Consider the following 27037-nt stretch of genomic DNA (forward strand, 5'->3'; position numbering starts at 1 on the left):
TTGTTTGTTTCTTGTTTGAAAAACTCTTTAGGTAACAAACAATTCACCCACAATTGTTTTATTATAATATTTCGATCTATTCGTGCAATAATAAGGATTAATTATTTTTGTGAAGATTGAAAAATGACGGAGAGTGTGTTGCCGGGTTTATGGGCAACGATATCGGTCTAATTTTGACCAGCGATCGAGTTGGATCCTGTCTGAGAATTCCCGTCTTTCCTTGTTATCTCAATCATCTTGTTATCTCAGTTAATCGAATTCAAAACGAAATATAACGAAATCTTGCAATGTTTTACAATAAACGATTATCAAAATGACGAAAAACTCCCATGACAACAAGCAAAAAACGCCTCTTTTACAAATGTTATGGATTATGTAAGACCTTTGAATATCTCCTGAAGAAGAAAAAGAAGTAAAAGAAATCTCGTCAAAATTTATAATAAACAATTACCCAAAAACACAAAAAACTATAATAAAACTAACCAAAACCGCCTCTTTTACCAATGGCCTCGATTACGTAAGACCTCTAAAATATCCCCTGAAGAAGCAAAAGTCACGGAAGGAGAAGAAAATGATAAACAATTATCCAAAATGGAAAATAATTTTAGGAAACTAACCAAAAATGCCTCTTTTACCAATGGCACCGATTATGCAAGACCTTTAAATACCCCCTGAAGAAGAAGGAGAAGAAGAATTACAAGTCACAGAAGACGAAGGAAGAAAAAAGGGTAAATAATCACCCAAAAAAAGTAAAATATTAATGGAAAACGAACCAAAATCCCTCTTTTCACCAAAATAATACATTTAAACACCCCCCGAAGAAGCAGAAAGAGCAAAAGAAGCAGAAAAAAGAGAAAAAGAAGCAGCAGAAGTCAGCAGAAATCCCGAGGAGAAAAAGGAAGAAGAAGAAGCGCTCGGTCTTGTTATTGTCGGCGGCCGAAGAGAGAGAGAGAGACGTCCATCATCCCCTCTTTCTATTATGGTCATTGGGTCAATTAGGGTCATTTCCACCGACTGATTGACATGGGCGCGGCGCAGAGCACCCGCAAGATCACCCTCGTCGAGGACGATAAGGCGGGAGTCATTAAGGTGAGGTTTAAATAGGGGAAATGGGCGTATTTGGATATTTTTTTTCGGGGTCGTCCGACCCTTGGAGGGTCAAAGGTTACGGGGCGATTGGATATAATCCCACCATTTTAATTATTTGTTTTTTTTTTATTAAATTTTATATATTATTTAATAATTGGGTTAATTATAGGACGGTTCAGGCTTGACGGGGTCTGGGGCATAGCCATGCCCCTGCCGGGTCAGGGCACGATGCCCCAGGGTAGGTTAGGCTAGGTTAGATTAAGGAAGGGTAAGGTCAGGTTAGGTTAAGGGAAGATAAGGTCAGGTTAAGGAAGATTAAGGTTAGGTTGAGGTTAGGTAAGGTAAAGGGAGGTTAGGTTAAGGGAAGATAAGGTCAGGTTAAGGGAAGATAAGGTTAGTTTAAGGGAAGATAAGGTTAGTTTAAGGGAAGATAAGATCAGGATAAGGTTAGTTTAAGGGAGATAAGGTCATGGTTAGGTAAGGTTAAGGTAAAAAAGGTTAGGTTAAGGGAAGATAAGGTTAAGGGAAGGTAAAGGTAGGTTAGGTTAAGGGAAGATAAGGTTAGGTTAAGGGAAGTTAAAGGGAGGTTAGGTTAAGGGAAGATAAGGTTAGTTTAAGGGAAGATAAGGTTAGTTAAAGGGAGTTTAAGTTAAGGGAAGATAAGGTTTTAGTTTAAGGGAAGGTAACTAGGGAGGTTAGGTTAAGGAAAGATAAGGTTAGGTTAGGTTAAGGGAAAGTAAAGTTAGGTTAGAGTAATGGCATCACAGGGCAACCTTCAAGGTATCCTGTCTCACTCTATATTTTTACGTAGTGATAAAATGTTGCTTGAGATTTTTACACGATAACGAGTGTCTGTGATCGAGCGAGACGTTCCTTAAGCACAGATTAGGTAAAATAAGTACAGTCAAGTTGTCAGCTTGAAGTATATGCTCAGTTTAACAAGTCAAATCATTATTACAGCTGAATTTGAAAGGGTCAGGTATTTTTAGTCATTACAGGTCAAAAGGTGATTTCATTTCATTGTGTAATGTATAATTCAAAGTTAATTAATAGTGATAAACTTAATACTAATAGCAGTTTTTTACGAACATTACCGTCATATCATGCTATTAGTTGGCCTCACAAAATTCAAATAGAATTTGATGCCAGTTAAGGAATTAAACTAAGATAAAATCAAGTATTTTACATTCTTTTATGTTCGTAACACATTGACGTAATTTTTTAGCTTCTTGACATTTCATGACGTGAATAGATGGTAAAATAAGGCTTCATTATTCAGTTTTTTATGAAATATATATTACTACTTCTGATGAAGGAAAATGGTCTAGTGATAACACTTGTACCTTAGTTTAGATTAGGTTTCTAATATCTTCTTTTGGCTTTAGAATCCCATTCAGTTTCTGTGCACTTTTAATTTGATTTCAACTCATACATGAATTTCTTGTATTTACTTTCAGTTATCTGAAACCTTAGCACAGCGTCTCAGAGGCCAGATCGAAGGTCAGCAAGCTGCTGCTGCAGCAGCAGCAGCTGCAGCTGTAGCTGCTCAGAAGGCAGAACAGGAAACAGCCCAGCAGGAGCCATTGCATGTTTCACCACCCCCTCCTCCCCAGGCACCCATTCTCCCCACACCACCACCCTCTTTCATTGAGAAGCCGCTTCCCATATCTCCTGAACCTCCAAAAGTTCCTGAAGTGGTCCCCATCCCTGAACCCCCTAAAGTCCCTGACGTAACACCATTACCAGAGCCACCGAAGGTTTCGGCCGCTCCGGAGCCAGTCGTTCAAGAACCCCCAGAGCCTTTGGTGTCAGAGCCACCAGCATTCCTGGGTGAGTTCCTCCCTCCGGATAGTGTAGATGTTGAGCCGTCTTTGCCTCTTAGTAGCGAGAATGTTCCCTCCGACGAGACTTCTCTCTCTGTTTCTGTTCAGTCCCCTCCCCCTGAACCAGCCCAGATTGAGGCAGTGGACGACACTAACAGTCAGATTTCAGAGCCCAAACAGTCCGTAGAGACCGAAGTCTTTGAGCTGGATAGTCCTGCTTCTGTTGAGGAAATTGTTGCTTTTCCTGCTGACTCTGCTGAACCTCCTGTCACACCGGTTGTAGAGGGACTGAGTGCTGTCGAAGAAGCTGTCATTGCAGGCAAAGTTATTGAAGCTGTGCTGCCCTCTCCCGAAACACTCTTGTCCGCAGCCTTTGCAAGCGATCCCATAGACAGTAGGTGTAGGAGTTAAGACCGGCAGGTTCCAATCTGCCCCAGAGGATGAGCATGATGCCGTAGATTTTGCTACTTTTTCCTCCCATTTTCCAGAATATGATCCTTTTAACCGTTCTTTCCCCATTCATATTCTTTGTCCATCTTAACATTGTTATTGTCCGTACAGTTATATCGCAGATGTGTCCTGTACATACGTTTTGTACTTGCTTTTCTGATGTGCAAAGTTCTGGTTTATTTCTTCAGTTTCTAAGAGTACTTTATAAGGATTGTATTGTTGTGAAATATACAGGTATGGCTTGACTATCATATATAAGCTCTGGCTTCAGGTTAGCATTTTGCATTCCTAGACGGGACACTTTCAGGATAGTGAGTCAATATTTGTGATTTTTTTAATGAGAATATGAAGAGGTTTTTTATTATTTATGTGCCTCTAAACGATGTACTTTGATTATACCCTGAAATGTGTTTGGAACACAAGGGGATGAATTATATATGTAATTATAATTTGGAAATCAAGTGTTTGAAGCCATACAGTAGTACATTAGGTTATTTTTATCAAGCTGTTTTTCATATTTTGTGCTGCTGTTTTGCTCTCAGTTTATCAGAATATTTTTATTGTTACTCTCTTCAGACATATTGTACCTAATTACTGTGCACCAAGTCAGTTTTTACTGTTTGTTACAAAGCAGTTTTAGAGGACTTTGCTGGTATAAGTGGGCTGTAAATTGAATAGCAACACCTATTTTTTCCATTTAGCATGTGTCTTGGTAGGTTAAGATGTCCCTATTACTGGTATCATACGTTACCATGACTCTGCCTGCCAAATTTTTCTGGTATTATACCCCTAACTTTGCTTTGCCAATTGGACTTATCACGTAACACGACTAACAGTGAGGGGTTTGAGGTCTCCCAGTCTTAACCATTCGTCAAACGAGGTGTTTGGATAACAAGTCTTCATGCTTTTTGCAGCGATTGTCCTGTTTGTGTTGTACCAGAAGTGTGACGGTGATATGTTCCAGCCCTCAGAGTCTGTTAAACAGGATTAATACCTTTTAATATTCTTTGTATACTCTTTCCTCTTTTGCAGCACCAGAGAACCAAACTGGCAGTAATTTTGATATGGTATACAAAACCAAAGATTGTTTATTTACTTTATTGATTCATAGTCAGAAGACTTGAGGTCACTCTGCTTTTAGCCATGCACGATGATTAACTCTAATTTATTTTTAGACTTGTATGCAAGAAATTTTGAAGTTACAGTTATGCTTTGCAGGGAAGCTTTTTTTTTTATTTCACTGATGAATGTAATAACATCAGGGATTAGATTTATTATTCAGGAGTTTGAACATGAGAACTTGTAGAGAGGAACATGAACTGTTGTACAACCTAGGCATTTTATGCAAATTATGCTTCCTAATAATATTTATCAGTATGAATTCTTGAAAGATCAGGAACAAGTCAAAAACAAAGTATGGGAAGGAAGTGTGTTTTTAAGTCAGGGTTGAAACTAAAGTGGGTGAAGATTAAAGATTGACTGAACATTGAGGTCTGAAGATGGGGTAGGATCAGACGTGTGTAGGTACGATCTTATTTTTATTTTATTCATTTCATGGTGTGTGTGTGTGTGTGTGTTGAATCAGTCAGCAGAATCGTAATTTAAGTTTCTCTCTCTCTCTCTCTCTCTCTCTCTCTCTCTCTCTCTCTCTCTCTCTCTCTCTCTCTCTCTCTCTCTCTCTCTCTCTCTCTCTCTGGTTGATGTGATTCTTCTGGGGACATTCCTGTGGGAGCTGATAACGATAGTTCGTTGGTTTGCTGAAACTACTTGTAAAATCTCTCTCTCTCTCTCTCTCTCTCTCTCTCTCTCTCTCTCTCTCTCTCTCTCTCTCTCTCTCTCGTTAGTGTCGTGTTCTTTAAGTGTTCAAACATTACATTGTTGATATTATGAAAAAAAATATACTCACCTGTCCATGTAATTGTAGGATTGACAAAAATTTACAATCACCCAAAATATGCATAATATTTATTACTTGTTTTGTACATTGCAATTAAACTGTGATGCCGTACAGGTAAGATCTTTCACATTCAGTTCACACAGTACATTGTGCTTTACAAGTTGTCGGTGTGTAGTGTATCAAGGTGTTAAAAACATTATATATTGACTTTAGGATGGAGTTACTTTCCTTTCTCCAGTTACAGAAGCTGATTGGTACTTAAGAATCTTCTGTAAGAGCCTTGGGAATGAATACTTCTCATGTCGTACAGAATGACGTCATGTTTAGGGTACACAAGATTAGATTCTCCCTACGCTGGAGTCATATTTAATTCATCCGGTTTGGGAGAAGTGGTTTAAATGACTTGAGGCCGATATGAAGTCTTGGTAATTTTTCATGCTAGATAGTACAACTCATATTGTCAGTTTTACCATTTTCTCTGTATCACTGAATTGATTAAGGTTTTTATCCAGATTAAGCGGCATTTATATGAATCCGAGAAAGCCTCAACTTATGTTTACGCTTGTTCGTCTCTCGGGTAAACAAAGGGATTCTCTAGATGACTCACTCGTGTTTGCTGTTTGTCCAAAGTTTGGACTAGAATGGTATCTCATGTGGCCACCTTTATGTTTTGTCAAAGGGAGCAATGACATATCGATGTGCTTGACCAGTTTTATGACACTCACATTGTAAGTAGCAGATTGGACTTGGCGCCGCCAAGTTCCGCAGGAAGCTTCTGTCGTACACGCGCAGATTGGAAAGAGGAGGAGTTGGCCTGTGATGGTCATGCATGCACAGTGTATATACCCAGATCCCACCCCCCCCCTTTCATTCCCCCTCAACCCCCCTAACCTCTCATAACACTGCAAATAAGACATATTTCTTTGGAAACGGACAAAATTGATATGGAGCATTCTAACCTGAACACGACTTTAAATTATCTGTTGTATTTTACATTTACAGAATTCTTTTCCCAGTAAGGTAAAACTTGACACTTTGGAAGTTTATGTTAGATTTTGATATGTGTGGAGGTTGACGGTTTAATTGATATCGTATTCCTATGTTATTTTTTTAGGTAGTAGCGCTCTCTCTCTCTCTCTCTCTCTCTCTCTCTCTCTCTCTCTCTCTCTCTCTCTCTCTCTCTCTCTCTCTCTCTCTCTCTCTCTCTCTCTCTCAGTAGTTTGGTATCCTGCAGTAATAGGATAATTGTGTATTCAGTTCTATCACATTTAGTGGCTCTGTGTTAAACATTGTTTTTTTTTGCACACTATCACTTCATCATTGAGAAAGCGTTTAGCATATTTTAGCTTTTATTTCGTACATTCATCCTTTGAGCGTATATCTTCCTCACCCCATCGTTTTGTGCTCCTTAGAACCTTCCCCAGGTATCGAATGCTCCATCCGTTCATTAAGAGCATCAGGTGTATTCTAGGTGGGCTAATATTTCCTCCCATTTGCAATGGACAACAAATTGCCCAGTATGATAAGTAGAAAACTGTCCTCGGGAATTCAAAGCCACATTTTGAGTCATTGAATGGGATATGTTTTGTGCTTAGAGCAGAAAAGTAAAGAAAATAGATTTAAATTTCAAAATGCACTAGATTTACTCACGTCGGCTAAAGCTAAAGATAATTTAAACGTTATATTCAACACGGGAGAAAATTCGTTCAGTAATTTTATACTGTATATAAACGATTCTTGAATGATTGCTGATGGGAATGAGGCAGTTTTCTAATTAGCGCTCAACACCGAAGATTTTTCTTGGGTATAAAACAGTAGAAATGTGTCTTCCCTGATGATGGCTCCTACGCTGGGTTTCTGAGGAAACATAACGCTGTGAAAGTATGCTTGGCTGCTGCTAATTTTGCTTCCCACGTAGCTTAAGTCTGTATTAATAAATAAATTGATGTGTTAAGATTCACAATGTTCCTTTTGTTATGCAATTTTAATACATTAAATTCACTTACATTGCTGTTAAAAGTTAGTGGACGTGATACCAATTAGATAGATGAAAAATGATGAACTAATGTAAGGTGAGAATGGTACACGTTGAATCCGAGTTTGCAGGATTTCCAGGCTAATCCGTTTATCGTTATCGTCATCAGCAACGCAGTCTGCTCCCATCGAAAGCGTTGGTCAGGTTCCAGTTCCAGTTGTTCCACCTGTGGCGCTCGTCGAGGAAGCTGTCCCCACTCAGATACTGCCAGAGGCTCCGTCCCCCCCAGATGTCAGTGTTGCAGTCAGGTATGTGGCGAGGTTGTAAAGTAGACCTTTGTTTCTGTAACTTTGATCGAGTCATACTTGTGTGTAGGGGAATTATAGTGTACTTGGAGGTCCTTATGTCCAACAGGATTAAGTTGATAAGCAATTGTTATTTGAACTTCAATGCTATCGGAAGTTGCTTATGAGAAGTGACGAGGGTAGTTGGAAAAGGGTGTGTTGCAACATTGGAAAATATTTCTGTAGAGGGATATACAATCATTAGGATTCTTGCATAATGTATATTTAATACCATGAAATGTATAAATATTTCTGCCCATTTACAGAATAAGCAAATTCATCATTTAACCGAACTGTCTAATCAATCAGCATTGTAAAACCCAACCTGAATTCATCTAAGCAAAGAAGAGCAATTAGTTATGCAAGACATTTCCCCCACTCAAAAAAATGAATGATCAGTCCCTTGTTCATTTTTATCATTCATACATGTTTAAATGACATTTTACACTTCTTCATTGGATGACTCTGTTTGCAGGGCTGGTCCAAGCCCTACATTGACACAGCCTGCTGGGAACATACCGCCATGGTCCATTTACGCTGAGGAGGCCCACCTGATGGTCATGAGATTACGCGAGGAGAAGGAACAGGAAATCAAGAAACTCAACCAAGATTGGCGTGATAAGCTGGACGCCAGAGAAAAGGAGGTGAGTGTTTTGAAGCTGTAGTGTATGTAACTGATTTGTTCTTGAGCAATTTCCAACCTCATTCAGTATTTTCATGTATGGACAGTGTCGTTGCTCTGAGGATGAGTACACCGTTTTTAAGGGCAAAATATGGCGAGATCCGTTGACTTCTTTTTGGTCGGCCCGTGAAAATACATTCCAGTCTTGCATCAAGCTTCGTGACAGATTATAATACTGCAGGCGTTAAGAGTTCAGTCTGGTCCTGTTGGAAGAACAACGTTGTTTTAGCAGAGTCCGCATGGCTGTCCAGCTTCTACTCTGTCTTGTGCAAAATTTCCACCTTTTGTTTAAGAAACTTGATGTGGCTGAAGTAAATACTATTTGGATTTGGAGTAGTTCCTTTGAAGGTCCTCTAAGTGGTTCTAGTTCCTACATTGCTCAGGTCCCCAAAGGTGCCGTTAGTTGTCGAGTCCTGATCGATACTTTTAGATGCAAGATTGTTGAGGAGGTTTCTTTTAGGGTATGACTTCCTCTTTTAAAATCCAGTTCAAAGAAGACTCATGACCTTGCAAACTGGATCATTAAAAGTTGATTCCTTCATTTAGTTGCTACAGTAACCCATGACAAACCAAAAGAGGTTTCTGTTAGGAGAATGCAGCATCAACCTCTTCTGATTTAACAGGAAGAGCCAGGCCTCTGTGAGGTATAGAATGCTCAGGCCTTTAACTCTCTCATCAGGACTTTCATGAATTTATTCTTGAACGAGAATTGAAAATGGAGCAATTTGATTGCACGTTTTGTTTCTGCCTAGTCTATTGGTTTTAGCTTAACTGTTTCTCTCCATTTTTTTATAGTTTATTCTTTAAATCAGTATTTCTTTTTACATACAGGGCTGCTTTCCCTGTTGAGGCCCTTAATGTTGTGGCATTCCTCTTTTTCTAGAACTCTTGTATTCTTAGCTTATTGTTCAGCTCATGCCCCAGCTCAAATCTGTGCTCTGTTAGTGATAATACTGTAAATTTACACTATTTCCTTTGTTAATCTGCTGTCTTAATAACTATTTCATACAATGTTTCACTCATCTATGTCTCATAGCACTGACTTTGTTTCCAGTCGTAGTATCCTGTTTTAAATAATATAAATCATGTTTACATTAATCTCAATATCATAATTGGGTACCAGTTTGGTTTTCTTACCCGTAATACTACATACTTTCTTGCAGTTCATCAAGATGGCACGCCTCTCCGAGGACCAGGTGGCCAGCACCCTGAAGGAAGTGGAGGGATTGTTCATGAAGGCTTCGTGTTCCCCCGTGTGCCAAAACCACCAGGACGCCGTCATGCACTGCTACCAGGACCATCCACGTCAGTCTCTTCGGTGCGCCAGGGAGGTGGAGCAGTTTGCACAATGCGTGGACCTTTCACGTCTGGTTAGTGCCACTTGGTTCTTGCTCCTGGGTCTTATATATGACATATTCTGTTTAGTTTTTGTGTATATGGAAGAGTCTGTAGTCTCTGCATTGCAGTGATATTAATTGTGTTAGTGTTTTGTTTTCAAGTTGCCAATAATATGTGGGATCAAGCGTAGTTCTTTTTTGTTTGTGTACCAGAGCTGAAAAATGGCTTGCAAGGTTATTTTAAAGTAAGTCTCTTTCTCTGCAACACCCCTGAGGATTTCGTGCAATTAGAGCTTGAAAAGTTCAAGGAAGATGCAATGCTTAAAACATTTCACCCTGTATTTTAATAATTATAATCTTTATATTTTTATCTATTCATTAATTTAATTTTCATGTCTAATGACATTTTTTTTTTCTGCAACTTCTATACCTTCTTGCAAATGAATACCATATTTTTTGGGAGCTTGAATTTCACGTCAATGGCCCCCATAGGCTTCTTCCATATGAATAGGGGTTTATCGTCTGAATAATAATATAATAATAATAATACCCTTTTCAGCAATCAGTTATGAAGCAAGAAGCACACTGAGGAATCATCACAATAAGAATGCCACATCAAGCACTGCGTCAGCCACAAAAAGCACTTGGAAGTGAGCGGACCGCGAGGGAACATATTAGCAGGCTATAAATGTACAGCACTGTTTCTTTTGTTGGGAAAAAAGCAGATGTATATGTCATAAGATTTTGAAGAATATTCATATTGTACAGTCATAATCTTTTATTAATTAAAGTATTCACAAAAGTTCTCCGTCTGTGCGAGATGTTTCGGTCACCTTACAAGTACTCTCGATCCCTTGGGGGGTTCTTCTTGGCAAAACGTTTCTCTGGTCTGCCGATGAAAGAGAATGTGGTTAAGAACGATGAAGGAGTCTTATTTATTAATTTATAATACTAGGAATTATGAAAGACAGGATATTAAAATATCCTATCTGCTTAAAAAAGCTACGTTACTGTATAATCTCAAGCAAACACATGTAATCCTTCATAAATTATTGTACCTAAGCAAACTTGCTCTCTATAACTGCACTCAAAACATAGCAGTTTAAAAAAAAAAAACTGCATTTTTGACATTTTTTCTTGATAATACTAAAATTTTAATTGGCAATTTCCCAGTTCTCACCGATTAACAGCTGAAGTTGTATTATTTTATGAATATGAAACCATACCCAAAAGAGTCTACCAATTTGACAATAAAGCTTTACGAAGAATATAATGAATCAGATGGCAAGGTGGACTGAGAAATGATTAATTCATTTGAGGTTCTAGGGTGTCATGACAAATTAAGTTTGAATCATATTTAAAGTTAAAGATGAATAGGTGATGGAGAGGGCTCAGACAAGTCCTCGGCAAAATCCCTACGAAAATAGTACAAGTGTCAGTAGGGGTCCTATGTCCACCAGAAAAGTTGGTACACTAACATACTTGGACGAGGACTGAGACGAGAGTGGATATTTGTGGAAGGAATAATTAAGGCATTCTCTCTCGATTGAAATTTGAGCAAAAGCGTGAAAAATGAGTTCATGTGGACTATTCACCAAACAACCATGGGATAAATGAGCAGCACTAATCTAAAGAGCCAAAATGTTACTTGACTGTACAGCTCGTTTGATGTTAAAAGTGCCTATATCCAACTTTATCATTCCACCTCCCTCAAGGTGCTGTCACATGGGCATATTTTCCAGTGGTGAAACTATAAGTCGCAGACGTTTGTCACCTTGCAGCCAAAAAGTGGCACCTTTGTGAGAAGTATGGAGCAGAAAAGTAAATTAACACAATTTTACGTCAGGAACGCCTTTCCTGGATGAATTCTTTTCATATGTGTTTGATTTTAGGGAACATATTTTGACATCATGAAGGGCAACCAGTATATGAATCGAGGAACTAAATGTAAATTTGATTCACTTTTTTTTTAATGCTAAGTACATTTCTAGATTGAAATGACTTTTCTTGTGCTCTAATGAGATATTTTATGGTAAAATTAAAAACAGAAGTTAAACGACTGAAATATTTTCCGTTATAACAGAAATCCATCTAAATGAGCCCATAAACTTGCCAGCAGAGGAACACAGTTTGGTCTCTGAAACATAGCAATAACATTCAACCTTTTGGCATTTCTATGGTCCCCTCCCATTAGACAGAAGTTAAATGGTTCATCAGTAATGTCATTAAAATGTTCCTCCCTTTCAGAGGGTATTCTATACTAATACATCAATGCAACAAAAATATTAATAAAAAATTCTGCAACAAAAAGACTTCCATGTTCTTGTTTCTGAGTGTTACAAACTGACCTCAAATTAAATTACTCTGGAACTCCAAAACCAGATAGCTTGCAGGTTTGCTAAAAGAAACTGGAATAATAATTTGAAAAAGTAAGTACGCAAAAAGTATCTAATACCATTTTTTCCATTTAATATGATGGTATATGGTAATTAGTGATTTATTCACTCCCGGTCACTCTGCGCAAGTAAATGCGAAAGGTCCTTACCTCCAACACTGAATTTTTATACTGCATGACAGGTGTGAGAAGATTACAGCCGTAAGCTTCATTTAAGGAAATAACTTGCCTGGTATGAACATGCAAAACTGTTTACAGACACCACCATACTTTGAACATTCAGAGATGCGAACAGGATCGCAAATTAAAACTGTTCTGAGTGTTCCCCTTTTGCCACCCGTAAGTTCAAGTTTTGTTCTGCATGCCTATTCTATGAATACAGAACTGTATGTACAGTGTATTGTGTTTTGGGATGAAAAAAGGTTCAGTACTATACGTATAAACTTTATATCATACTATACTTAAATGGGTGTGAAGACTACACTAACCAACTGAAGTTTAACATATGAAAGCTGTCCAGAGCGTGTGTGAAGACTACACTAACCAACTTAAGTTTAACATATGAAAGCTGTCCGGAACGTAACTTGTTCTTAAGTAGGGCGGTGTCTGTATAAAATTAATTTTTTATACTTAATGTTTCCTGCTAGACTTCTGAATTCTTGTTTTAAAAAAGATGATAAGATATCTTAACCTTTACACCTACAGCGCACACGTACACTTAATTAACAACTATGCAACCCAGACATAATTACCAGGAGAGTGGTACTCACTTATGATTCCAAGGGTGCTTTGTAGTGAACGTTAATTCCCGCAGTTCCTTGATAACAAAGAAGGGATGCTGATTACGGAATAGCTTCTTCACGGCACCTGCATTTTCGACTTTCAGTATTGTATCCGCTTTGGAAGCTTCTGGTAGAGGCTGAAATCGGTACCCAAACATTAGAAATATTCAGTCACTGGATGATACGGAAATAACAAGTTTGGCTGACTCTACATAAACATATGTTAGTTTTTTTTTCCCAGCAAGAGGTTTTATGTTGTCTCAAGATTTCGATCAAATGCTAATGTAAAAGAATTTACAATGAATTGTAGCTACCCTGGCTGCAAAAATGGCGATATTTGTGCAGTACCAAATAGTAATGGCTACAATTCATACATCTGATTTTAAAACATACGAATGATTACCTTCCACAGGGCTTAAACACCATACTTTTAGATTATTCTAACCAACGAACAATATAGTTATGATTCAACAATCACTTAGATTAAGCGATGGTATTATAACGCACAATAAAACCAGACATCCCTGCTCTTTATTGAAAAATTTGTGACACACAAACCAGAACAGTTGGAGAACTACAATATTCCTCATCAATCTTATCTAATTACGAGAAGACTCTCAGTTAAGTAAGGTCCTGAACAGATTTGCCCATTAGGAATGTGCATTACCAAGCTATGTAAGAACATGGCCCAAACATAAACAACCCATTTTCAGACTCTTAAAATGGTGATAAGATTAATGCAGAGTGCAGATCCACCTTAAAATGATGTCCTGCACGATTTAATGGATGCAACTGACTCCCATTACTACCACAAAGTAACAAACAAGACAGTTAGATACGAAAAGAGCACTTGAATATATCCACTTCTTATGTTTACCTTCAACTCTCTCCTATTACTATACCGCAATTTCTGTGGATGCTTTTCATTACTGTAGCTCCTTATGATTACAGTTTAATTAAGATAAAGGCTTTTCAATGCTCGGCATTCATCAGAGCTAATGGAGAAGTAATGGAAGAGGAAGAATGTCATGTTATGGAAGAGAAGGCGCAAGCTTTGGAAGGCTTCGAACACTCACTACTTTAGGTCAGCACTAAGAAGGCAGTCGGAACCTGAAAGGTCTAACTAAAGCAAAAATAGATTATACTAGGCTCCTGTTATACGTGAGTCATTTCTTCAGGAAAAAGAGTGAAGAATTTATGTTTGAATAAAACCTGTTCCTCTCTACACAGAGGAGACATGTGGACTTACCATGAAAAACTGAGAATATACAGAAACATGACAACAAAATGGTGCTTTTCATGGCTGGTTTACGATTGAAAAGTCATTTTACAAATAAGAAAGCATCTGAGGAATGTGGTGTTCCATGACTGAAATATATTTTTATATCTCAAAGACAGAAGCTCTGGAGAAACCCTTAAACATGTCTGTTTAAGGAGTGGCAGATCAGGAAATGAAAAGACACCATATACTGTATCGTAAAGGCCATACGTCCAAGGAGAAAGGCAAGATGGAGATCTGAGCCAAAGTGCGCAAAACTGAAATCGTATCACATCAAAAGTACGTCCCCAACGGGGACACAAACCTAAGGAACATTTAGTGCTATTTTCCCTTTTACATTAAACATGCAACTAGATACTGTATGATGGCCAATCATTTTATAGACAATTCTATAGACTGAATAACGACGCTTCACTCACCACTGTCATCTCATAGGGAATCTGAGGCTCAGGGTGCCAAGCCACTATAGTTTTGCCATCATCTGTAACCACGACTGCTTCTTTGCGACCAGGGGTACTTGAAGCGCGACGCACATTCTTTACAAATCCCATTGTACCTGAAATAATAAATAGACCCTTTGATTATACAATATTTAGCAATGTGCAGGATTTTGTTGCAAAAATGCCATCTGAGTCAGCAAAACGTTGTAAAAAATACTGATAGCCACAGATAAAACTCTATCAATACAAACATTCTTGCAGGATAAGCTAATCTGAATTACTAATCTAAATCTAAAAGAAAGGTGTTCTATTTTATGATGTCCATCTCAAATAGTTAGGCTTCGTATTTGCTTCAACCATCCCAGATTAGATAAAGGCTTCTTTCTGTACCATTCCATTATGAGAGACTGAATCAGAGGCAATTAACCAAGTCGACGCAGTCCCTCTATATCCAAGTTTCTTCTCATATGGGCATTGGAATGGCCGTCTTCTATAACGGCACTACAATGTTTCAATTTCTAATTCATGAATTTATCAGGCACTCTACTCTCTCCTGTAATGCCACATAGGAATAACTAGACAACTTTTTCCTTCATTCACTAATGTTGGATAATAGTAACCCCAGAATCAGTTGGCTTGGTAATCTTTTTGTTCATGATTTGTTCCACCTAAAGTTTCCTCTTTCAGACAACAAATTATCAATCAAATTCAGTGACAGCTCTTCTACTGTTTAATTTATATGAAGACCTTGGCACTATGATATACACTGTATCTTTAAAAATAGCATAAGTAGCCCACATGGGCAAGGATTCTGAGTTTAAGCCACCTTGCAAGGATAGGACATTTCATCATCAATGCTTAAGGTTAGGTTAAGGTGTCCAGAGAAAGCTAAGCTGGAGTCCAGGTTAGGTTAAGGGGTCCTGAGAAAGCTAAGCTAGAGTCTAGGTTAGGTTAAGGGGTCCTGAGAAAGCTAAGATAGAGTCTAGGTTAGGTTAAGGTGTCCAGAGAAAGCTAAGCTAGAGTCTAGGTTAGGTTAAGGTGTCCAGAGAAAGCTAAGCTGGAGTCTAGGTTAGGTTAAGGGGTCCTGAAAAAGCTAAGCTGGAGTCTAGGGTAGTACAAGGTGGGCATCCAGTTAGGTTAGGATAGGACGTCAGCATTTCGAGAGCTGTTTGTTTCCGAAGTCGATCTTTTATCTCCACCGTAGAGAAGACATTTCTGACATGGTGTATATTGTATATTTCTCAAACAGCTTTTCTTGTTCTTTCTTTCATTCTTGAAATCTTCAGCTGAAAACCCTTGTGGGCAGAATCGACAGACTATGAACCCAAGAGAGAGACGACTTATAGGAAAAGGTGATTAAATCAATTTATATGAGGGAATAAAAAATAAAGTTGAAATTCAGGAGACGTGAGCAGAGAGTAGGAATGAATTTGTGCCTCGCTTAAATATTTGGAGATCAGAAGATTCCATAATTGTATTAGGAGAACTATTTAGCATTCTAGTTGCAGCCAAGATAAAGACTCCTATCGAACTGAATCGTATTAAACTTGATATTAGAAAATTATACAAATTCTCTGAAGGTATACCACCACAAAATCTAGTGCCGTCATATCTAGTGGTTTCCTTTAGTCCTACAAATTCTGTAATGATTTATATTGTCACGGAGCAATATACCTAATACTATAATGTCCGTGAACAAGGCCTTCTCGTATAAATTTGATTAAAATTTATGGCTGTATAAGCAGAGGTTAATTTATAATAAAGTTTCCCAAATTTCTAATTTTTTTTTGATGTAGGGGAAAGATCATGTAATCCTTTAAAAGCCAAAATATCTGAAAACTTCAATCTACAATTTTTCAATTTTTATTAGACTTAAATTAAATTGTCACAACATAAGACATTCAAAGTACCTAAGCTTCTTTGCTAAGGGTATTCCTATACTAAACCATTACATTGTACTTCTGTATGTACATTACAATGTACTTCTGTATGTGAAGTTATAGAGAATATAATGTATAATGTCATTAACCACTACAGAACTAAGTTATACAGAATAAAATGTACAACGTTACTACAGTAATCATTACAGAACCATGTTACAGAGAATACAATGTTACTAATCATTACAGAACCATATTATAAAGACTACAATGCATACAATGACTACCCATTAAAAAAATATGGGAAAATCAGGTTAATTTTCACACAAAAAACAGCGGCCGCCGAAGACGTCCAGCGAAACAGTGGTCGAAAAAACGAATTCAATTCCCCCACGAGAATTTGTTAGAATTTAAATTTAGATCCCAAGGACGTCCATCATGTTTTTTGGATGTTTTACGAATGAAGGAAGAGTTTCATGGCAAGATAATTGTGTTAATTACTTTAGCAATTGTTTTTCATTTCAAAGTTGATATATATATGTCTAATATTGTTTTTCTGTTTCATTAAAATGCTTAATGCTGATTTGCTTTCATTATAAGGATGGATTTCTTAAGATGCATTACAATGAGTGAACATCGATAGTTTTATTTGTGTGTTTATTCATCTAATTTCATTTCGGAAGTTGCTTACATGGGACGTGAGCAAAGAATAATAATTTTTTTTTATCAGAATGTTGAATATCATGTTCTTCTCATTTTAAAAATGAATTGCATATATGATGCATGATCATGAATCGACGCATTATAGGCCTATTCCTGTTTTGCATTATTTCGCCATAATGAATACTTATTCTCATTTAAAACCTAACTTGCATATATGGTTTATGACCACGAAAAACATACATAGGCTAAATCTGTTAAAAGAAATTCAGGAATAATGCCGCCGCCACTTTCAGCCTTCATTATACACAATTATTCTCCCTGTGGAAAAACGGCAAAATTATAAATATATATTATTCTGATATCCAAAAAAGGTTGCATCCGCCACATTAACGTTGAAGTGCGCATTTGCAGGCAGTTTGGCCGGAGGCTCATCGACCGAGACGAGCTATTTGCTCAGGCCGCCTGCGCAGACGAGATGAACTGCGCGGGCTGTTCACATTAACGCTCAGCTTTGCCTGCGCAGGCCGAGTGCGCAGGCATAACTGAACGTTAGTGGCGGCCTCTATCATTGCGACCAACGTTAGGTTAGGTTGTAGCCTATTCAGTTACTGCAAACAAAACCTGGAAAAATAAAATGACAATTCCCGCACAGTCCTGAACGGGTAGCCATAGGCCTAGCAATCAATTGAAAGGCAGAAATAGGCCCTAGCTAAAGAAAAATTTGAATTTTAAGCTAATAAATCAATTCTGTAATTTACAATTAGTAAATTTTCTCGTTCCTGTAAAATATACTCTGATACATTTACTATACATTTCAATAGGCCTAATATGAATTACAGTACATAGGCCTACTTGGCACGTCAAAATATGCCCAAAAAGGGGGGTTAAGATACATCGAAGGGCCTTAGTGAAGCCCTAAGTATAACAAGGTAGGCCTAGCTGATTAATGAAGGAAAATATGTGTAAAATAAATAGGCCTAGGGGGAGATTCCCATAGGCCTATATACTAAGTCACGTGGTATTAAAAAATGGCAAAAAATTAAATTTAACATTTTAATAAATATCAGATTAACATAAAACTATAAAAATTAAAATATATAAAAAATTAAATTAATAATTAAGGCCTAGAAGCCACATTTTAGGCCTACGGAAAAATAACACCGCATAGAATAAGTCACCCTGGAGCCATAGGCCTATACCTCTGTTAATGACCCCTGGGGCGATGAGTGACGTCACTTTAATTAGCGTAGACATCGCTGATGCTATTTTCTATATTAATTTTATTCTATTTTCGTTTATTTCTTTTCTTTTCACTTCTAAATGTAAACAGTAATGGTGACGGGGATCCCTATTCTACCTTAGAGGGTTAGAATTTTTAATTCAGTGTTGTTTCTTTTTGGTTTTTGGGCGAATAGAAACAGTTAACCGGCGTGAATTGGATGTTTTATATATATATATATATTAATATATATATATATATATATATAAATAAATATATATATATATATATATTAATGTATATTTATATATTATGAATTTTCATTGATGGACGGGACGGGAGAAAAGGGGTTGCTTATATAAGGAGAGAGAGAGAGAGAGAGAGAGAGAGAGAGAGAGAGAGAGAGAGAGAGAGAGAGAGAAAGTGATTCTCTCTCTCTCTCTCTCTCTCTCTCTCTCTCTCTCTCTCATTAAATTAGCATGGTTTGTATTTTAACAAAACTCGAATAGATAATAAAGCTATTTTATTGAACATAAATTTAAACTAAAACCTCAAGAATTCTAATCGAATGGTTAAATATAATGAATTCATTTGTATGTGTGATATAGTGCACGTACTTACGTGCGCGCGTGCACGTACACACACATACACAAACACGCACAAAACACACAAACACACTCTTTCCATTCTGACCTATTGAACTCTTCATTCTAATAAAATATGTTTTTAATTCCATTATTACGTTATGGGATGTTTATAATATAATATAGGTTATTAATTCAGTTATTACCGTAATTTATAGTTATATACAACCATTAGGAAAGTAGTTAAATAAATATTGGAAGATAAAGATATTAATTCTTCGATTTCTTCTCGTTTTTGAAAATGGTATGGACGGGACCTTGACCTAAAATTAGGGTTTATAATGACCTGACTCTGAACTAAAATGAGTTATGTTCGAATCCCACCTAAAAAGGCAACGAATATCTTCCATATATTTCCTATTTTGGACTCAATATGGCTGAAATAAACCTTATTAATTATAAAAATATAGAAACATTTTTAGTTTATAATGAGTTTTAAGTATCTGATCTTCAAACGAATCCATCTATTGGACATAATTTAATCAAATCGACGTTGTATCCATGCTGTATGTGTGCGAGTATGTGTGTCTGTGCGTATGTTCGCCTGTTTGTGTCGTAGGCCTATAGCGCTGGCGAGCTCGTCCTTAACTGGCAACCGAGGACAAGTCTAGGCCTATGACGACCATGGAACGCCGTGGCCGGCGTAGTAGACGACCAGAAGATGTCGCAGAGGCAGTATTAACAGGCTCCCCAAATCTCCACAAGTGTGTACGACATACTTATTTACTTAACATCTACTTATCTCCGCATATCGCCCGGAGATAGCGACCGCATACTTATCGGAGCTAACCACGAGGTAAGGGAATTCCTAGGCCTATGTCGGTCTCCACGTCGTTTCGTCGCGTTCTCACGCTCGTTTTTGTGTTTGTTTGCGCTCGTTTGTGTTTGTTTGTGCGTGTTTGTGTTGCTGAAATATGGAAGTGGGTTTGTTATGTGTATCTAAAAGGGATTTTTTTGGGTTTTTTGAGAATTATTCACGACGGACTCGGCGGCACATTCCTCAGGCCTGCGTCTGAGTCAGGGTCAGGTTTTCTTAGGCCTATGTGCATTGATATGGAGATAACGAGAGAGAGAGAGAGAGAGAGAGAGAGAGAGAGAGAGAGAGAGAGAGAGAGAGAGAGAGAGAATTGTTTGTGCTTGCGTTCCTTTATATATTAAAGCAAATCGTATTTAGGAATAATACGTTTTTTAGATGTTTGTGTTATGGTGAGAGAGAGAGAGAGAGAGAGAGAGAGAGAGAGAGAGAGAGAGAGAGAGAGAGAGAGAGAGAGAGAGAGAGAGAGAGAGAGAATGACATTGCAGATATTTTCTAATCAAGGTGTTGGGTGTAAATTGACTTTATTATTGTTTTTTTGTCATTAGAGGGATGCAAATTAATAAGTTAATCATCCACCCTCCAATCATCACACACACCAAATTGCAACCCTCTAGCCTCAGTAGTTTCGATTTTATTGAAGCCATAATCGTACTTCTGGCACCGCTACCGTATATTTTCGTTTTTGTTTTACCTCCTGACATTACCCTCTGGCCTCGCTATAAGGACTTGTCCCGCCAGTGACCATAGGTCCTATAATCCTAAAACTACCTTTTAAGCAGCCAAGTTCCTTCTATAAATGGGGTTGGGTACGGAATCTATATAATTCTATAAATACTAATTTAATTTCTAACTTATTGCTTTGAATAATACCCAGACCTACGTATGAGTTAAATGAATAGATTTCCTATAGATTCCATGAAATGGGTAGATTCTATAGACTCTATATAATCTATATTCTATCTCATCCTCCCTCCATCATAGCAAAACGCCCAAAATGGCGGCAGAAAGTTTATACGAAACAGAGAAAAAAGGTTAAAGAAACGAATCGGAAAGATGAACGGAGCCATCGAACTCCCGGTGGGAGAAGGGATGCAGTGGTAGAAGGTCACATGGAGGTGACGCACCCGATACCCAGGTCCAAATACCCATCTCCAGATACCCAGGTCGCGGGGGGTCTGGATTTAGAAGTGGCTGGGGGCGATTTTAAAAAAACGTCCGCAGGCCTACTGAAGCTTCAGAGCGCTTAAATGCGCAGATGGATGAGTGGTTTAGGGATATAGATTTAAAATTCGGGTGTTTTATGTTTATAGATGGATGAATGAAGGAATTAAAGGAGTATTTATTAGATAAATGGGCAGAAAATGGGTGTTGTTGGTTTATATGGCCGGTGTGGAAGAGGTACGGATAGGTTTTGACATGTAGGTGACAAACGGCGTCTGTGCAGGTGTTACAAACAGCTGTTGTTTTGAGAATAAGTTTAGGATTTTGTTTATAAATTTGTATATGATTTTGAGTGTGATTTTGGTAATGGTAGCTGATTTTTTTAAGCCCACCCCAAAAAGAAAGGAAAAATGGCTTCACGTTGAAAAGAACGCCCCAAAGCATTCATATATTTCCAGCATTTTAGCAATTTATCATTCAAATTAACCTTAAAACTATTTATATAATGAAAAAATAAATAAATTATAAATCATATATAAAAATAACCTCAATATCTTTCAAATTATAAGCAACAAATGATAAAAATTGCGAAGTAAACGCCCCTCGTAAACAGAAGCGCCCACCTTACTATTTGCCCTTGAAAGGGAGAGAGAGAGAGAGATGCCTGGCCTCTTTAGGCCTATGGCCTGAACACAAGAATCTCTTGTCATTTTTTTTTCTCCTTTTTTTTTCTTTTTTGGGGACACAAACGTCTCCGGGTCTTTGTATTTAAAAGTAAACTGGAATGGAAGGACCCCGCTTTTCTGACAAGATGGAGAACAATAGGATGATGTACCTAGATAGAGTACAGATTTTATCTCTCTCTCTCTCTCTCTCTCTCTCTCTCTCTCTCTCTCTCTCTCTCTCTCTCTCTCTCTCTCTCTCTCTCGGCAGGAATGTTCCTGATCGTATAATATGAAGGTAGACTAAGCGTTGATAAAATATTAAATATTATGGGGAATGTCTGTAGATAATCTTGACAAATTTTGAAAATACAAAGAAATATCTTATGTTTCATATATCCTACAGTTGTTGAATTAAGCTGGCCTTATGCCATCATGGACTCTCGGCCGTATGGGTACCCTCTAAAACTGAAGAACCATACAAAATCGTTAAATTTAAACTGCCATTGGTGTTGTTGACTGATCAAGGTGGCCTTGACATAAGTAATACTTCTTATTCTTGAAAATAGTTCGTGGAATTGGTGTTATTAAACGTTTCTATGCAAAGTACTTGAAAATTAATTGTCTAATTTTGCCAGAAAGGCTTTATATATCATTTATATTATGCTCCATATTCGTCATATCAACAATCTTAAGTAGGCCACAGCACACTATAACAGGCTCTTGTTATAATGGCACCCCCAAAATTCTCCCTGCTCTTGTGCACGCCAAAATCCAGTTGCACTTTTCCAAACTCCATTCGGGGTCTGTCATTGTTCTGCAACTCCACAAGATCATCTTTCACCATATCATTATCATCCCAGGAATCAAGGTTGAAAGGAAATGGATCCCGCAACCATCTTTGTGCCACGGGAACTTCTCCAAGGTGGAAATACCCTTGGAAGGACTGGATCAGTTCTTGCAAAAGCACAGACTTTGAAAGAGTAATTGAGATAATTGTAGTAAGAGGAAAAATTAGGAAAATATACGTTTTACTTTCTCATGATAAATATACAGTACCATTGGACTAGCTACCATGTCTCGTACCCCCAGGTTTATGTTAGGGGTACAAGTACCCCAGGTTAAGAACCACTGCTGTAGGCAGTATCCCCTTACAGAGGTTAAAAAGCACAATGTCAAGCACTTGTTATTCTATAACGGATACCTGCTAAGTCTGGTCACTCACTATGGGCCACACCCCGGCCCCAATCTTAGGAAAGGCAAAATTTTAAGCTAATCTCTGTGCCCTACAGGCATGACAGATAACATATTTCGAAAGATACAAATATAAGCTTTGACTGGACCTTCATCTGTAGGCCTGGTGTTACTGCACGATTCAAATCAGGCTGATTTATTTCAAGAATTCAGGCATTATCATTTATTCAATCCTGTACCTTCAACCCTACTTTTGGAAGCCTAAAACTGGTTCATTACTCTCAACCCTGTCTTAAATTTAAGGCACCATATCTTCAAGCAAGATTTAGCTAGACATGACCAAATTATCTCATTAGATAAACTTGAAAGAATTAAAGAAATCCTGTCTCAAATGTACATTACACCTTTCTCTTGATAATTACAACCATTCACAGATCAGCATAACATAATTCTTCATGTTAATACGTCTAGAACTGTACAATTTAGGGTTAAAATATGACACCTTTTCCAGAAATTGTGCCTCATACCACTTACTTCCTTTGCAGGTTACAGAAATCAGATTGACAGACGGAGATGAGCCTGTAACACAAGTCAGCAAGGGTGCAGATGGGAACTTTGGCAACACTGAAGAAATCCTTGATTGTTCACAAGTGGTAAGTGCTTCAGGACTTTTGCTTAACTGTCAAAATACTGAAATGAAGTGTATACACATGAGTTTGTTAACTATATTTTTTGGCACTCCTCAGAATGGACATGCACCTGTCACCTGTATGTTTATAATATGACATCTTAGTATTTTACAATTGTAGAACTAGTAATTTCCACATCACAGTTAACTTTGAAAACATGTATACAAACAAAAATTAACTATCAAAGCACGTTGATTCTGAGACATACACATTGCTCTGTTCTGGAAGGGATCTTTGCTCAAGCACTGACCTCTCTCTCTTCATCCTTTCAGAGAGAAGAAGAGAAGATATCCCGGCAAGATGATGGCATACACATTTGTGGGGTACCTCAGCCCAGAGGAAAGCTGGATCAAAGTGTACAGATTTGACCCCTGCAACGGCGTGGGGAAACCGGTCATCGCCCTCAAATCCTGCATTTTCATCGACGGCAAGTGTGCAAGCAAAGCGATCGACATGGAGAAATTCATGTTCGGCCTGTTCGAAGTGGTCGAACAGTGCGAAACGAGCAAGAAGTACAACTACGCCACGATCATCAGGCGCGTCGAGACGTACATGGACGTGGTCGTCCCCGATGTCATGCCCACGGAATTCCAGTTCGTGAATCGCCTGTTTTACGGAATCCTGCTCGACTACAACAAGAACACGGAGATGTACCTGCTCGGTCTAGGGTCGCTCTTGTGCCAGTTGCCGTTCATGAACTTCAGGGATTTCCCGTACGTGACCCCAGAATTACTGTCCACCAGCATTGTCTGCGTAGTCGTACGGACTGGGACGGTTTATGACCAAACTGCCAACAAGATTTTCATCAATAACATTCACGTGAAGTGCTTCAAAGCACTGACGTTTTGGGAAGACAAATACACCAACTTCACAGGCCAAGAGCAATTGAAGAGCCTTGAAACAAAACTGGTTCCAACCTGTTCCTCAGAGCACGGTCAACAGTGGCTTCAGCCCCTAGTGCCGGTGTATTTTGAGAATCCGTCTTTCCAGAGACCTTTTCCGGCACCACCCGTTCCAAAACTTGTCACGCCTTGGTTCATCCCACAAACTTGGAGACACTGTCAGTCTCTGCTGCCAGCATTCTCCCCCCCAAGCCTTGTCTACCCTCAGAGTTTACCCCATATTAGCTTTCCAAGTCCTATGTCATACTCGTATCCACTTGCACCAAAATATGATATGTCGGTGAAAACTAACCAAAATCTATTTTCACCCTATTCATATCCTAAAAGCCAGCACTTCGTTCGTCCTTCGGTGCCAAAACACAAAGCCCGGTCCAGCCAAAAGGTTCCAGTCTCGTCTCACCTCGAAAACCAAAGTTCATCGTGCCAGTCCGCTGAAAACCAGCCAGTCGAGTGCATTCACGCACAGCCCCAGCAATTTGGGCACACATCGACGAGCAACGTTTCAACAGACCCATTTCCTCCAAGTCGTGAGTATTTCAGACCTTTAGTACCCAGTTGTGGGGGACAGCCCATCCAAAGCGCAACATCATCGCTATCATTACCGAGCGACATTTCGTCATGCCCATTTTCCAAGAGCCGGCAGACTGTCCGCTCGCCATCAACAAGGTCCGAGGACATATACATGAGAAGCAACGAATCATCATCCCTAAACGAAAATAACTTTGAAAAGTTCACCCCAAAGGATCAGTTTCTGCAAAGCGAACTGTGTAATCACATTCCGGTGCTCGCTCACGAGGTGCCGTCCGCCCATGGATTTCACCATGAAGTTGGATCACCACCAACAAAGCCAGAAGACAATGCATGTAGTTCTATAAATCATGTCTCCACCCCAACAACCTCTGCAGATGTTTTGTTACAATCTTCTTTCCTTTTTCCAGATCTGCCTGAGAGCCAGCTAGACACTGAACCCTTATTGTCGAAGCTTGAATGTCTTCTTTTAAGGGATACGCCATCTCCGAACATCTTTCCACACCCACAAGGCTGCGCAGACATCCAGTCATTGTCTTCCCAAACTACGTCCATGGAAAGCACATCTTTGCAGCTATCTCCCGTCAACTGCAGTGTCTCGTCGTGCCCATCAACCTGTTCATTCCTTGCTCAGTCCTGCTTAGAAGAAACTGCCTCAACAAACGCCTGTCAGCAACTGTCCCAGACAAGCCCTGCCAGCCCCACTTTAGTAAGTTCCTACACTCAACAGCAAGCTGCTCGGTGCTTGATGCGTGGTCTTGAATTTCCCACTTTCCACGATGTCCATTCCTCGTTTTCTTCTCCAGGTCCGGTTCCATCGACTTCAGTCTGTCAAGACCAACAGTGCAGCCTGTGTTCGTCAGTTCCCTTGAGTGCTTCAGCAGACCAAAGGCCAGAAAGGGTTGTCACACCCCCTAACGCCATCTTGCCGTGCTCACACCCTCAGGCTCAGCTGGGAAGCCAAACTGCGCCAGACGTTCAATCTCCCCAAACCTCATCCCTTACTTCGCTGCAAAGTAAGGATGCTTGTGTAAACTGCGAGGAATGTTTTGCCTCAAGTGGCGAAGTATCTACCGATCCGGTAACGTATAAGGCAACTGACTCAACAATGGAGACCACCGACTCCTCACCGTCATCAGCGTCTACGCAAGACTGCGCGGGAGAGTCAGGACCTGAAGCGGACGACTCGTGCAACTGCTGTGAACTGGCCTCTCTCTCCCTCAAGGAGTTGGCGGACTTGGCACCAGCACTGACGGGTCATCAGAGGATATACGAGAGCTACGGCATGTTCGAGAAGCCGGTGATCACCATAGGCTAACCTAGGCCTACACAATTCACACCGCTGAATTGCGCAAAGTTTTTGAACTGTATCGTAATGGTTTGAAACAATCTCGGGGAAAAGTGCTGTGTTAATAGGTTAAGGCTTGCAACAAATATTTTCTAAATGAAATGTTCTTTCACAGAGTGACAAGAGATTAGTTTAGACTTTTATTACTGATGAATTCACATGTAGTTAATATTTTAGTGCTATGTTTGAATTTACCAAGTTATGTTATCAAAGGAAATAAATTAAGCGATGAAACTAATGGCAATTTCAACATCCAAAATTATACCTCTCATAGTTCAGACATCATGTGGCCTTTGCATTCATAATTGTTGAAATGTTATAAGCAAACTTTACAGCAATTAGCTTACAGTAATGACTGTAATATACAATTACCACCTTATTTTAAAAATGTCGAATACACAGTGCAAATGTTGATGCTGGGAAATGTACATCAGATACTATTGCTGTTCTGAGTTCTGAAAGAGCCCTTTGAGGAAGTTTGCAGTCTTGGACTATAAAGTTAAATAGTTAAATTCTCAAGCAGAGGCACTGAAACCTCTCAAAACAGGCCCATTTTAACTTGAACACATATCCAAGCACACTTTCCATTAGGCATAGGGATGAGAGATTTAATTTATTTATTTATTTGTCCACAAAGAGTCTGACCCACTACACAAAAGGAGAAATCTTGATTCAACAACGGCCATTGAAAGGGAAAGCTTACAGGCTCCTTCCCAGATCAGGTCTGGAAAACTCCCATATATAAAAGATAGCAGTTTGTATTCTCGTAAGGAAAATGACCCATTAAGGAAACATCATGACCAAATATATTAAATACGTGAATGTCTTCATGCAAAC

The 27037-nt window shown here is 38.8% G+C and overlaps 3 protein-coding genes across 7 annotated transcripts; 2 read left to right on the forward strand and 1 right to left on the reverse strand.

Annotated features, from left to right (window-relative positions):
- Positions 1-679: 679 nt before the first annotated feature.
- LOC136856394 (uncharacterized) lies at positions 680-10402 on the forward strand. Of its 2 annotated transcripts, none has more exons than XM_067134224.1 (6): positions 680-1089; positions 2547-2919; positions 7404-7542; positions 8054-8222; positions 9424-9630; positions 10157-10402. In XM_067134224.1, the coding sequence occupies exons 1-6, from the start codon at positions 1024-1026 to the stop codon at positions 10184-10186; spliced, it is 984 nt and encodes a 327-aa protein (XP_066990325.1). In that variant the 5' UTR covers positions 680-1023; the 3' UTR covers positions 10187-10402. The 2 variants fall into 2 exon arrangements, with proteins under 2 accessions (XP_066990325.1, XP_066990324.1); XM_067134223.1 differs by having other exon boundaries at positions 883-1089; positions 2547-3306.
- Positions 10358-18404, reverse strand: mRpL42 (mitochondrial ribosomal protein L42). Its single transcript, XM_067134225.1, has 4 exons — positions 18236-18404; positions 14473-14609; positions 12763-12911; positions 10358-10486 (listed from the first exon to the last, which is right to left on the reverse strand). Exons 1-4 carry the CDS (start codon positions 18288-18290, stop codon positions 10432-10434), a joined length of 396 nt encoding a protein of 131 aa, XP_066990326.1. The 5' UTR covers positions 18291-18404; the 3' UTR covers positions 10358-10431.
- A 1093-nt stretch (positions 18405-19497) lies between these two features.
- LOC136856397 (uncharacterized) lies at positions 19498-26434 on the forward strand. 4 transcript variants are annotated; one of them, XM_067134229.1, is made up of 4 exons: positions 19498-19695; positions 23279-23386; positions 23695-25561; positions 25659-25867. In XM_067134229.1, exons 3-4 carry the CDS (start codon positions 23723-23725, stop codon positions 25722-25724), a joined length of 1905 nt encoding a protein of 634 aa, XP_066990330.1. In that variant the 5' UTR covers positions 19498-19695; positions 23279-23386; positions 23695-23722; the 3' UTR covers positions 25725-25867. The 4 variants fall into 4 exon arrangements, with proteins under 4 accessions (XP_066990330.1, XP_066990327.1, XP_066990329.1 ...); XM_067134228.1 differs by having other exon boundaries at positions 19503-19695; positions 23695-24851; positions 25263-26434; XM_067134226.1 differs by having other exon boundaries at positions 19502-19695; positions 23695-26434.
- Positions 26435-27037: the final 603 nt, after the last annotated feature.

The sequence above is a fragment of the Macrobrachium rosenbergii genome, chromosome 35 (genome assembly GCF_040412425.1).
Source record: "Macrobrachium rosenbergii isolate ZJJX-2024 chromosome 35, ASM4041242v1, whole genome shotgun sequence".
Lineage (NCBI taxonomy): Eukaryota > Metazoa > Arthropoda > Malacostraca > Decapoda > Palaemonidae > Macrobrachium > Macrobrachium rosenbergii.